General features: G+C 47.2%; 1 protein-coding gene across 3 annotated transcripts in view; it reads right to left on the bottom strand.

Annotated features, from left to right (window-relative positions):
- ZNF236 (zinc finger protein 236) overlaps positions 1-14,545 on the bottom strand; it is a 1,017,074-nt gene that overhangs the window by 705,021 nt on the left and 297,508 nt on the right. For all 3 annotated transcript variants that reach the window (XM_085606997.1, XM_085606996.1, XM_085606998.1), the window contains exon 11: positions 1,921-2,118. In XM_085606997.1, coding sequence (XP_085463123.1) covers positions 1,921-2,118 — 198 coding nt within the window. The remainder of the gene's footprint in view (positions 1-1,920; positions 2,119-14,545) is intronic.

The following is a 14,545-nucleotide window of genomic DNA, read 5'->3' on the forward strand; positions in this document are numbered from 1 at the left end:
CCAAAAGTCATCAATTATAGGAAGCAAACATAAGGCTACTTAATTCCAGCATTAACTCCAGCCCTCGAAGTTTAAAGGGCCACAGCTTTGTCAGGGGCAACATACAGTGCAGAACTCTGTAGATGTGCCACTGTGTCTATGCTTAACCAAACTGAAAACCAATTAATTAGGACACAATGTAATCTGCCAGCAAGCACACCTCTCACACCACTGCAACTTGACTAATAAAGAGAATTGATTAGGCGATACCATTAAATCTTTTGACATACTGGGTGCGTCTTTGGACGACACAAGAACTTGAGCCCTACAGAAAAGTCTTGGTGGAGTTACTCGCTATCGACAAGGGAGTTCGCACCCCATGGCTCAGGAAAATAAAAGCACTATGTTAGCTTGTAAAATTGAAGTAGGTCTCAATGTCCTTCGAAAACTGAAGCAAGCCTCCTGATGTTGAACAAACTTGGAAAGATAAAAAAAATAGGAAGTATTACGGTGAAATTTCTGAGCTATAAATATTTTGTTAGCTTCAAACCACATCTGGACAGGATACGCCCAGCCAAAGCAAAAAGTTTGTACATAAAAATTAGAATCAGCTCTTTTCCGTTAAAATCTTTGACATCTAAACAGGACAAAAATAGTTCCTTGCATTTCGATTGCCCCTTTTGGCCGCACAATGAAGAATCGGTCGATAATTGTTTCTTTTCTGTTCTAGCTATTTCCTGTTCCAGAAAAATGGATGATTCCTGCGTGCAAGTTATTAGGTACAGTCCACTATTGGGAAGTTTTAAAATACTTAGATATGGCACAAAGGAGCACATTGTGTTCACCATCTCTAGATTCTTAGTGAGAGCATGGAGAATCAGACTAAACACGCTTTATGTTTCAACTTAGCCGGAAGGGGATTTAGTCTCAATATGTGCTATAAAAAAAAACTGTACCTATATCGCCAACATTGTCGCTGCTAGTTAAACTCTCTCAAATAAGATTATTATGTGGGTTACTAAGCAGTTTTATCTGAATCATGTACAGCATTGCGTTTTAACACTGTCTCAGTTTGAAAATCTGTTTATCTTTTTCAAACAGGTATGCCAACGTAGGTTTTTAAGCAGCTCTACTAGAATTATTCAGCAAAACAATGTGAACAAGAAGTTTTAATGTTTTAAATTATTTATGTACGAACCATTATGGTTGTACAAGGCGAAATAAAAAAAAACAGTGACTTCTGTCTCTATCTTCAATGAATGCCAAATCATTTGGAATCATCCAGCTGCTTTAAAATCCTGTTAAGGCCTTATGAGAATTGCTTAGTACTATGAAGAAGAGGGATTCAATCAGGACAAAAGTAACCATCAATGTGGATCATTTACACAGGCGCCAAGTTTTTTCTCCATCACCTAAACATACAGCTACAAAAGGAAGTGAATTGAACACTTAAAACAAAGTAGCTTGAAGTGAGTTTACAAGGGTACCTATTCCTTACCTAGCTTAAATAAATAGGCTCTATGACTGCTAGGAGTGATGATGCCAAGTGTTTGGAAGGAGTATTAACCCTTTTGATGCTTGTGACGGAGCGGTTCCGTCATGTGCGTCGGTCGCGCTGTGCGCATGACGGAACCACTCCGTCACGGCCCCGCCCGCGCAAGAGCCCTTCAGCACAGTGCGGTAATCCGCGCCGCGCTGAAGGGGTTAAATAACAAACCGCATAGCAGTAATGCACAAATATAGTAGAGAGACCAATGGAAAACGTCCAAGCTAAAGTCAGCATTTCCGATTGAGGAGCTTGTCACTGGAGGATAAAATATCAACCTTGTTGTGAGCTTCAAAAATTCTGGATAGAGCACATATATACAAATTGAGGCACCACTACAACTGTCAATCTCTTCAATTAACATATACTCCATATCTGGTAACACAAGAACTTACCCAAATCAGTAATAAGAATAGGTTCCTGTAGGGGTATTTCTGAAAAGTGAGCATTTTCTAGTAATGCTTTGCTTCTTATAGGCCTGGGTGGATAATTCCTTAGATCACCGCGTCTAAAATGAGAGGCGATATGAGCTTTTCTGTGCCCAGATGTTCGACATTTTCTATCACAATGAGGACATGGAAAAGGTCTGGCACCTACATGAAAAACATAATAAAATACTGTTAGCAAAGTAATCTATACATTGAAAATGCAAAAAATATTGAGATTTCTACGTTGTCATGGAAAAGTGGTGTTTTCTTATAATTTTACCTGGATAACATCTTCATAACACAGTGGAGTTCATTACTTAAGCACAACATTGAACTATGATAATATAGGATTCCATTATGGCACTAATGATTAATGTAAAAAAAAGTTTAAGGACTCGAACTGTAGAATCCCAAACAAAGTACTAAACTTCGAGTGCAGTGTTGGCGCAGTCCAATTTCCAAAAGTCAAGGCTCTTATTTCAAATTAGAAGCAAAATTATGTTTCTAGAAAACACAAATCATTCACAGCATTAAGTGCTTGCTGCTGACATCTAATGAAGCCTGGACATCACAGGTACCGTCACTCGGAGGTCTCACTTAACAGTATTTACTGCTGTGGAGAAGAACATAGCGGGTGCAACCGCAAAGTCAGGCCAACCAGTGATTGGGCAGATCAGCTGTCAGGGATGTTTGGTCTTCTGTCGTCTCTTATGGCACTTTTTGTTGAAAATCTTTCCAAGTTCCAACTTTCAGGGTCAGGCAGGAGCAGCATCTCTAACACACTTTCTAAGAATCTAGGACCTGGCAGGCACCTTTTGAGGGGGTTTGGTCTCACTCCAGAAAAGGTCAGGTGCAGAGTGAAGGTCTCTTGAGCTTGTTATATCCCCATAAGTCACACAGGAGGCCAGCCAACTAGCTCTTGGGGTCACTCTGATAGTCCTGGGTACAAGAAAGTTGGCCTCTTTCCTTCAAGCAGCAAGGCAGGCAGCATGGCCATCCTCTGTGGTCCAGGACAGGCCTCAAGCAGCAGGGGAGTTTTTGGTAGCAGAGGGACAGTCCTCTGTTGAACACAGTAGGCCTCGAGCAGCAAGGCATTTCTCTGGTGTACAAGGTAGTATTTCTGAACACTTCCTCAGGTCCAGGAGTGTACTGAATTAGTGGTTCAGGAGGTCAAATACTTATACCTGGTGCCAGCCATTGGAGTGGGGGTAACATACTGGCTACCACCCACATCTGGTTATGGAGAGTTCTTCCCTCCCCTTGTAAAGGCTCCAAGTCGTCTGGGAAGACGAAAGGATGGTGTCTGGTTCCTTTGTATGTGTGCTGCAGGCAGCCCTTTGAAAGGTAACTAAGGCAGGGAACAGCTCAACCCCCAACCATCATGGCAGGATGGCCCATCCCACCAATACCTAGTCACCATTTGTCTCACTATCTGGCAGAAACACACAAAGGCCAACTGCCAAGCTATTCACAGCCATGTGACCCAGGATACATGCAACATGCACCAAATGGTTTGGACAAGAAAATGATAACTTTCTAAAAGTGACACTATCAGAATTGTGACTTTAATTTCTACGTTTTCATTAAAGAGGATTTTAAATTTGAGTCCAAACTTGACATCCCTGTCTGTAGGAAGCTGGCTTTGTATACACTATACCAAAGTAAGGTATTGTGCGTGTGCAGATAGTCCAGTGGATCCCCAAAGGCTTACAGAGCTTAAAGTAGATAAAACCTTATTCTCTATTTGTGGTACTGTGGGTGAGCAGTAAGGCTTTATCAGAGGGTAGTGTTAAGCATTTATTGTACACAGGCAGGCAAGAAATTATTTCACACACTCAAAGACTGAACTCTGGTCAATAGTTTTGTATAAAAATATTTCTTTGTTGTATTTTATTTTTAGAACCAAGCCAGACTTGGTGCAGGTAAATAAAATAATACTTTTCTCATGTAATAGAGCAGAATGCAGTTGAATGCAGTTACAGGTAAGTCAAATGCTCAGAAACAGGTGAAATTACTTTTTAGTTACTTTGCAATTACTTTTTCTACTCAGTGTGATATGCCTAGATATCTAACTAGAAAATTTCCTGGATAAAATGTGAGTTAAACAGTTTTTATCAACACACAGTTTCTTAGGTTTCCATACAAAACACCCTTAACACTTATACGTTTTTCAGAGGAAAACAAACCCATGGAGAAAAATGAAGTTATTGTTTTGCAGCGGTACACGGTTTTGAGGGTTGAGTTTATGGGGTTAGAACAAAGGTTCCCCCAGGATCAAGGATGCACTCCACGATCAACCTCAGTGGCACAAGGGTGGCCAGGTACAGAGTGCTGAGGCCCAATGTTATCCAATAGGGGGCCTCCGGTTGGTGGCTGCTCACGAGCAGGCCACAAGGTTGAGGGACCAAAGCTCCTGGAATTAAGCTCAGGGCAAAGAGGGGGGGGGGGGGGGGGGGGGGGGGATCAAGTCAGCACACAAAGTGCACCCACATCGGTACAGGGGCGGTGTGGTGCAGGGTGTTGTTTTGGCGTTGGGTGCCCTGTTTTCAATGGGGATTATTCGGTTGCAAAAATCACTGCAGGCTCCGGGAGGAAGATCTTCTGGAGGTAACCACCGGTTGGTGAGGTAAGTTGGGCTGTTGTGGGATGCCGGGACACCATCAGTTGGGCCCCCCAAGGCCGTGGGGCGTCAGGTGCAGGGGTGTCTTTTGGCATTAAGGTTTCCTTATATGTTCCGGCCGCAGTCAGGGGGATTCTTCGGAAAGGGGCTGCAGGTGTCATCGGGAGACTTGAGGCAGGTCAGGTATCACCAGATCGCCGGGGGAACGACCGCGTGATGTTGGGCCACTCGAACTAGGGACGTAAACATCGGGTGCTGAGTGGTGCAGACTCACGGATTTGGAAGGAGCCAGAGTCTGTTGGTGAAAATCCGGTTTTCACGGGGGACAAAGTCTTTTCAGGGAAGGCAGGGCAGGTCCTCCAGGTTCTGGGGGGCTTCTGGCTGCAGGACAACCTAGGATTTCTCTGGAGCATGTCGAGGTCGGGACAGGCCAGTGGGCTGGGGCCAAGTCAGTTGGTGTCCTCTTCTTCCTTCAGCACGGCTCTTCAGTCCTCCTTTTTGTCTGAGGAGACAAGGTTTGGGGTTGCCCCTAAATACTAGATTTAGGGGCATTTGAGGTAGGTACAGGTTGGGACCAATGGGTCCCTTGCTTGGGGTGGGTACACCCCCTATTATGCCACCGTCCAGTGGGAGGGGGGCATAAGCCTCACTCTGGTTGGCTGGATCCCCCCCATCTTCCACATGGTGGGGACGGAGAGTTGTGCTTCACCTCGCCTCCCCCACCTGCTAGGTGGGGTTGGCAAAGGTGGGCACACTGGAAAATGGCCACTACAACGCGGCCGTTTCCACGCATTACCATAACCACACATGCATTACAACGCATGCTTGGTTACAACGAAAAGCCTTTACCACGCATAATTTTACTACGAAAAAATAAATAAATAAATAAAAGAAGTGGGTTTGGGGGGTCTACCCCCAACAAAAAAAAGCGTGGGATAAAAAAAAGGGGGCTTGACGGCCCGACGGCCTACCGGCTGAGTTCTACCAGCAATTCACCGGTACACTGTCCCCACGTTTGGTGACTTTATATGCGGAAGCGTCTGAGGGAGGGGGTGGCTTGCCAGATACCACCCAGTCGGCCCTTGTGATACCGCTCCCCAAGTACAAGAAGCCTGACGCGGGACTCGGGGACTACCATCCCCTCTCCATGCTCAACCTGGATTTCAAGATCCTGAGTAAGGTGTTGGCGGGTAGGCTACTTCCCCATATGAAGGCCCTGATCCAGCCAGACCAGAACGGGTTCATCCCCTCATGTAGTACCTCTTACAATCTTCGCAGACTCTACTCTGTGCCCTACCACAAGGGAGCGCCTGCGCTCCAGCAAGCAACAGTGTTGTCGGTAGACCTGGAGAAGGCATTCGACACAGTGTCCTGGGAATACCACTTCGGGGTAATGCGCCGTTTGGGTCAGGGAGATGAATGGGAGCGATGGGTTCGACTCCTTTACGCCGCGCCTACGGCGAGAGTCAAGACAGGCCGAACCATATCTAGGGCATACAAGATCTTCCGGGGATCCCAGCAAGGATGCCCCCTGTCTCCGCTCCTTTTTGCGCTGCTGTGGAACCTTTGGGTGAGCGGTTTCACTTGGGCGGGAGAGGGCTCGGATTGATGCTGGGCGGGCGGCAGCACCACATTTCATTATATGCAGACGATCTACTGCTGTATCTTACGGAGGCAATCGAAGGAGCAGTGGAAGCTCTGCGGATTCTGGGAGACTTCGCTCTCCTCGCGGGCCTTAGGGTTAAAACAACCAAGATCTTCCTCTTCCCTATAGCTGGACCCCTGCCCAGACCGGAGGCACAGCCGGATGACACACTCAGGGCGCAGCGCTCCTTTAAATATGTAGGCATTAACATTTTTCATGACCTAGAAGATCTGCGGGACGGGAACCTGGGTGGAGCGCTGAGCTCCCTTCGTTCCTGTGTCCAGTTCTGGTGCACATTGCAACTACCCATCATGGCCAGGATCACGCTGTCCAAAATGGTTATGCTGCCCCAGCTGTGGTACTTCTCCATAAATCTACAGGTCTTGATGCTGAGAAGCTGGTTCCGACACTTGCACTCACTCTTGCGGCAACTGGTCTTGGGAGATGGGCGTCTAAGAGTGTCGCTGCAGACCCTGCAGCGCCCTATGTCAGTAGGGGGACTTGGGGTACCTAACTTCGAATATTACATGCTGGCAGCCCAACTACAATGGTTAATGCAGTGGATGGAAGGAGTGAATGAGGAGGGAAAGTGCCTGTCAGGCCCAGCGCTGAGTCGCGGGTTGATAATTACGAAGCTCCTACTGTCGTCCACCCCAGCCCCGTCCTGCTCCCTACTCCAAATACAGCCTTCCAGACGTGGAGGAGATGCTGCAGCTGTCGACAACACTGTGCGAAATACTCCCCCATGCTACCCCTGGTGGGGTTGCCGCATGGTTACTCTCAAACCACATTCACGGGAACCCAGCTGGCCAGGTGGTCAGAGGCCGGGCTGGACAACGTCGGGGATTGCTACCTGGATAAGGAATTGATTCCCTTCGTAGACTTGGCAGAGGATAGTAGACTCCCCGCGGGACCCCACCCACATGACGTACATGACACCACATAGACTTAACGTGACGTACGGAGGGGAGGTGCGACAGTGTCCCAGGTGTGCCCACATGGATGCTGGCTTTGCCCACATGACCTGGGAATGCCAGTGGGTGCGCCCTTACTGGGAGGAAGTACTGGCCAGGATTAAGGACGTGCTTGGAAGGGAATTGGCCTCGACGATTCATACGTATCTGCTGGGTCTCTTCCCTAGGCCCCCTAAATGTTAAGTGGGAAAACGCTTGATAGACCTCGCGCTGTGCCTTGCCAAGCATAGGATAGCCATGGACTGGAAGTCACCCAGAGAGCCACAGATAGCGGTCTGGAACAGAGATGTCATAGCGTGGGCTGGGGCAGAGCATTGGTGTGGGAGGAGGTCAAGGGTGTGAGATTGCGCCCAACTGCAGAACAATGGAGAGAGGCACTGGCAGAATGGGAGAATCCGAGGGGAGTCAGCAGTGAAGAGGGAGAAGCGGAGGACGACACCCCTATAGATGCCGGGGCTGATACCCAGTGCGCAAGATCTCCCAATGCCCAAAGGGACTGAACCAGACAGAATGAGGTTCAGAAGTAGTCAGACCTCATCTGTATTGGACTAAGTGTAGGAACTATGGAGGCCCGGGGGGAGTGGGGGGCTTCCCCCGATACCCCCGCTCTTGAGATGTTTCACGATCCATTCCCCAATGTATGAAGATGACTAGCTGCGCGCACATCAGTCCTCTGCATGAATAGTTTAGTTTCTTATTATTTTTTGGTTCTTTTCTTTGTCTGATTTTTTCCCCCCTTAATTGGCTGTTCTTTACTGTCTCAGTTCTCCTTTATTCCTCGTATCGACTTTCGAGCCCAAATAAAGTGTTTGGAATGTAAAAGTATAAACCATTACAGAACTGTATAATGGTTGACCGGCGGTGGAGTGACCTCTCCAACAATTATATAAATGTACCAGATAAATCAGAGCATGCACTCCAGAACATAGACAAATGTTATTGGTGCATCATGTTTTGTTTCTTTGGTTAGTGTTTTTGCAACCAATGTATAATAAAGTAAAAATGGCAATAAAAATGCTTTAAAAAAATAAAAATAATCTCACCCCAAAACACCTTTATAGGGCATGTTTGCGTACTTCACCTGAATGCACGCATTGCGGACAGCAATCGGAGGACTTTTACCACATGCTCTGGTCCTGTACCCGGCTTGCAACTTACTGGGATAAAATAGAATCCGACCTAACATACATCCTGGGCTGGCAGGTACCCCATAGCCCCCTACACCTCATCCTGGGAGTCTTGGACGGCTTAGATGGGTCCCAAGCAGATAAACTATTCCTGGGGATGGCCATCATGGTGGCCAAACGCGACATTGCTGCAACATGGACACAACCTGAACCGTCAAGAGTAACTAAATGGCGCAGAGGGGTGGACAGGTGAGCTGCTGGCATATTCTGAAATGCCAATGGCTAATGATCAATTGTGCTGCATTGTCGTTTTTATTTCTCCAAAACCCAATAAAGTTGACTACAAAAAAATGTAAAAAAATACATGTTGCTGTTTAGGGTCTAACTTACAGGTGACTTATTTGTTTTAAAAAGTAACATTTAGGTCTGACAAAAGGTTAATTTTGCCACGTCAAATCTACACCACAGGCTGCAATGGGCAGACTTGAGATATGTTATGAAAAGCTACTTAAGTGGGTGGCACAATGACTGATGCAGGCTCACTAGTAGAATTTAATTTACAGACCCAGGGTACATGTAGTACCATATTCTAGGGACTTGTAAATAAATTAAATATGGCAATCAGCTTTAAGCCAATTTTACCATGTTTTACAGAGAGAGCACCAGCACTTTAGCATGGGTTATCAATGGTTAAGTGTACAGAGTCCTAGCGCAGGTAAAAACAAAATTCAGAATACAGAAGGGATGTAGGCAACAGGTTTAGGGGAAGACCACACGAACGATGGCAGGTCTAATAGTACTAAACAAAAACCTGTTCAATTTTACATGAAAGGAATTTTACAGGAAAGGACTAACCTAATTCACTTTTTGGACTTTGTGAGTTATATTCTAAGATTTTGAGTGATTTTTGTAATATTACAAAATGGCTTAGATCTTTTTTTAAGAACAAATTTTATTGACATTTTGTGGTACGTTACGGCCGAAGCCGAATACATAAAAAAGAGGAAATCAGGATGAAACACATGACAGAATAGTATCAGTATATCAGAACAACAGCGAAAAGCCTGTGAATACACAGACCAACAAAACAACCTTGGCACAGGCTACACATTTCGCTCCCCCTTTGTGAGAACTGTCCTTTACATTTGCGTACAGAACCGGGGGCTACAAGTCATATGGATATACATAATTCAGTGAATGTACTGCCTAATTATGGGGGGTCTAGGGTAGGGGGGCCAGTCTATACCCCTATAGACTGCCCAATGAGACCAAATCTTCCTATGTTTTTGCGGACAGCCTCCTGCTTGAAACACAGCTGTTTCTGTACCCATGCATCTGTCCATGGCCCGCCTCCACCCACCGATCGATGGCGGAGAGGTCCCCTACCAGGATTGGGCGATATCCCGCTTGGCAAGTGTGAGGCCTAGGAATAAGAGATGTTGCTTACAGCAGTTTCAGCAGTTTCCCACAATCCCCTCTGTACTATGTAATAGAAATAGTTTGGTTTCCAGGGCCAAATGCCAGGATACGACCTGTTCCAGACAGGAGGATACCTTCCACCAGAACGGCTGAAGTGCCCCACAGCTCCAAACTGTGTGCAGGAAGGTCCCCTCTGCTTTGCCACATCTAAGACAGGTAGGGGAAGGTGTGTCGCAAAGAGACCATTTTTAAGATTGCTGACTGCCCAAAAAGAGACAAAGGAAGGGGTCGAGGTAGTAGTGGGTGAATATTATGCAACCAAGATGTCATTGGATATGGCGAGATGTATATACCCAAGTATTGAAAGCCCTGGACAGCTGAGATGCCCATGTACCTAGCCCTTAGACTTCGCATACTGGGAACAGCACCGACTTCGCTGAGTTAGTTCCGAGACCTGATGTTTCCCCGAATACTCGAAGTATCTGTAATATTCGCGGGTCAGAGAACCTGGGTTCTGTTAGAAAGAAAAACACATCAGCGCATAACGTGATCCTGTCAGAGGCGTCTGCTGACCAATCATATCCCCGCACCAGGGGGTCACGCCGCACCCAATGCCGGCCCGCAATTCTATTGCTAAAGCAAATAATAGCAGGGTAAGTGGGCAGCCCTGTCTTATACCCCAAATGATTGGAAATTGCTCCGACCGTACTCCTGCCACCCGTAAGGAGGTGGAGAGATCTGTATATAATAGCTGTATATGGGACAGAAAACGCTATCCAAAGTTGAGGGCTCGGAGGAGCTGGAATAAATAAGTCCCAACTTAGGGAGTCGAATGTCTTGTCGATGTCGCCAAGCAAAAGGGCCGCAGGGCGGCCAAGTTCTGGGGCCTTCCCAATGGCGTTGTGGACTCCCCTGATATTGTGTCGGGGGGATCGGTGTGGCATGAAGCCGGCTTGGTCGGGGTGGACAAGCTCATGGATGTATATGCGAAGGCGATCAGCCAGAACCTTGCCTAAAAGTTTAGATTCAAAGTTCAGAAGAAAAATTGGGCCGTAGGCTGAGGGTTCTTCAGGGGGGTGTCCTGAATTGAGGAACACTACAATTTCGTCGTGACACCAGTCAGGAGGAAAAATGTGATGTTCTAAAGCTAAAGTCTAGTTGATCTCGGATATGATCAGGTAACACTAGGTGGTATATCTTTTAGGAATTTTCCTATTTGATCAGACAATATAATTTCCTTTTTAGCATAGAGTGATGAACAATAGGATGCCAACGCTTGGGCTACCCTGTCGGGGGTGGTGCATAGAATCCCTCCTGCATTTCACAGCACAGGCACCGGGGCGGGTGAATGCGCAGCTTGACAAAGGCGATGAAGCATCTTACTCCACATACCACCCCATTGGTAAATTCTAGATTGGGTCACTTGCCACATTTCTTGGGCTTTGTTAGTGAGGTGTTGGTGTAGCTGCTGTTGTTGTTGTGCCAGGAGGGGACAGCAGTTCGCCGCTGGGCCTCTGCCCTCCCTCACCTCAGCTTCCAGAGCCTGCTGGCGATTTTCCAGGTCCACCACCTGAGCCCGGCGTTGGCATTTTTCGCCTGCGCAATAACTGATGTCTATACCTTGGAACATGGGCTTAAGGGCTTCCCACAGTGTTATGCCTGAAGGGGCAGTATCTGCATTACAAACCAGATTGTCTGTGATCGCCTGCCGGACGGTGGTTTGATATGTTGGATTACGTAGGTGCCAGAGTGACATTCGCCATCTGAAGGGTGGTTTGTGTGGCCCGATATGCAACTCAAGGGTGACCAGGGAATGATTCGAGAGACCCCTAGGGAGAACGGAAACAAAAGAGGCCCTGTGAATGTAGGCGAGTGGGAGAAAAAGGTAGTCTAACATGTATAGGGATCCATGTACTGCTGAGAGGAAGGTGGAGCCTGATTCTGCTGGGTGATATGCTTGCCATGCATCCGACCACCTCAGGGTAGAGGCGAAATGGTGCAGCATGGATTCCCGTTTGGGGGCTGTGGCCTGTCCTGTGCCGTCAGTCAATGGACCTCAGTGTCGTTCCAAACGCCACCCATCACTGATAGACCGTCTGGGACTTCCCCCCATAGCCGTGTGACTCTGTCTAAGGAGGTGTGTCCCGGGGGGAGGGGCGTAGGAGCTACCCAGCATCAATGATTCCCCATATAGTGTGCCTGTCGCTATGGTATAGAGACCACTGGGATCAGACCAAGTTTTGGACGTGCTGTATGGACCCTTCGGTGCATAAGGATGGCAGTACCACTTGACCCACAAGCAAACCCCGAATGGTAAACCTCGTCATAGCCTAAGCGGGTTAGGCATGGGGCTTTGTTACCCATCATGTGTGTTTCCTGTAAAAGAAGAATGTCAGCCTCTAATCGTTTGGCGTGTCTGAAGACGGCACCCCGTTTGATTCGGTCCAATACCCACCGAACATTTCCAGTCATAATATTGAGCCATCTAGGCAGGAAATCGTTAGTGTTCACGGCCACCTATCTCTCAGGGCGGTACCAGATGGAAAGAACATGCGGAGAAGTGGATGAGTCGCTGTGCCTAAACTGGAGTAACTTTTGTGAAACCTAACATGATGCCCTGTACCCCCTCCCCCCACTCCAATACTTCCACCAACAGGGAGTATCTGTCACGGCTGGAGGGCACCCAAGGCCCCAACAGGGGACCCTGGGATGCTCCCACCAATGGTTCCTCAAGTTCCCATTGTCATTAACCATGATTCTGCAGGGCGTGCAAAAAGCACCCATCAAAGGCACCCAAGCCTGGTATTGTTCCACAGACGTACCATATACATCGGGGGAGTGAGTGTTTGTAGCAGGAGCCTGTGGCTGGGTTTCAGCGGAATCTCCGCGGCAATCACAACTCATCACCCTGTGTCTAGGAGAGCCAGTTTGACCTCGATCTGTGTCGTCTTTTGGTAGTGGGCTTTCTAGGATGGTATCTGTGGGTGCTTTGTGAGGAGTCAGATTCTAGTGGTATCGGTGTATGTGGTTTCACGTGAACCGCTTCCTCCGCCCATGCGAAAATCGCCTCCGGGGTGTCGAAGAAGAGGGACTTGGATTTGTAGAAGACTCATTTGTGCTTGATGCAGTAGCATACATTGAATATTTAATTCTCTGAGCCAGCGCTTAGCTGAGGAAAATGATTGGCGTTGTTGTTGAACCAGTCGGGTGTAATCTGGGAAAATCATGATAGCGTGTGAATTGTATAACAATTTAACCTTGTGACTTCTAGCAAATAGAAGGATGGTGTGCCGGGGGGTGTTCTCCCGGAGGGGGCTTCCTTGTCAGTGCTAGGTGGGCTCTTTCCATGACAAAGCATGAGGACAGGGAGTCATCTGGTACGAAGGATTTCAACCATTGTGTGAGGAAGCGTTCCATAGAGGTACCTTCACACCCCTCTGGAAACCCAATAAGGCGCAGGTTATTAAGCTTGGAGCAACCCTACACATCTTCCACCCAAGAAGCCAGCTCTTGTTTTAAGACTGAGTTTTTTGTGTTTTTTTTTAGTATTGTGACCGTGTCCTCAACAGACTACACCAGAGTTTCTGCCTCCCTAATGCGATCGACGGGCTTTCTGAGGTCTGGCCTTAAGGAGGAGACCTCTGATCCCTCTGCGCTGATCTTCGCGTCCAGTGTGTCGCAGGCCTGGGCTATCACGTCGAGCAAGGCAGCATTATCAGGAACAGGGCCCCCACTGTCAACATTACTTGCCCCGCCGGGGCCAGTAGTGAATTGGTCCTATGTACACTGCTTCGAGGTGGGACCCAACAATTTGTCCTTAGTCATGTTGGCCTAGAGGGGGCATCTACGGGCATCTCTGGCAAGGACAGATAACTTGGGTCATTGTTGATGCCAGTAGTTACGGATTGGGATGTTTCTCTCCAAGACTAGTGATTAAGAGGAAGAACAGTAGGTTTTGTCTACCGTATTTTAAAGAGAATATTCTTTAACTGAAACAAAATTTAGTGTGTGAATAGAGAAGTGGAGAAATTTTAATCGTATGTATGGGGAATACTGTTCCCGCTGAGGACATATCATCGTTCTTTGGTGGACATTTTGAGCGATGTCAAAATCAAGATAGCTAGACTAGCTACTACGCTTGTGGAATTTAACTGCAGGGGTTGGAATGGATAATATTCAAACACTGAGTATGAAGTTCCTATCGGGAAACGAAAGAAGAAGAAAAATGCTAACTGTGTGGTTGAAACCGAAGAAAATTTGGAGAGTGATCTCCTTATTGGAATAAGACCCTCACACACCTGACAGGTAGGTGTCTTGCTTCATCATCGGGTCTGCTCCTACTCGGGCCGGCGCTGCAATGCCCGATCAGGCACCCATTGAGGGGCCTACTTATCGGAGATCTTTTTTCCAGAGCCGATGGGTGAAGTGCAAGTGAGAGTCCTAGTGTCAGTATAAGTGAAGGTGTTGTGTGCGTTAAAATAGGGAAAAATAATCCAATCCTAGAAATTTTTTTTTAATGAGCATGGTTACTTCCCTAATTAAAATGAGAATGGCGCGTATCGTCACTTCAATGTTGTGTAGTGATACGCTAAAAAAAGGTCGACATGTTTCTTGCCTGTTTATCAAGGTTGATGGCAATTCCTCAGGACCTAGTGATATACTACCTCCACATTTTTTGGTGGTGGTCACCCAAAGCGAATAGTGAAGGAGCGGCCACCATTACAGCACCCTAAAAAATGTGTAGGGGTGGTTGGTACCTTGGTGTCAACCGGGGTAAGCAATGCTTAACCTGAAATAAAAGACACAG

This window comes from Triturus cristatus, chromosome 5_2, assembly GCF_964204655.1.
Source record: "Triturus cristatus chromosome 5_2, aTriCri1.1, whole genome shotgun sequence".
Taxonomy (NCBI): domain Eukaryota; kingdom Metazoa; phylum Chordata; class Amphibia; order Caudata; family Salamandridae; genus Triturus; species Triturus cristatus.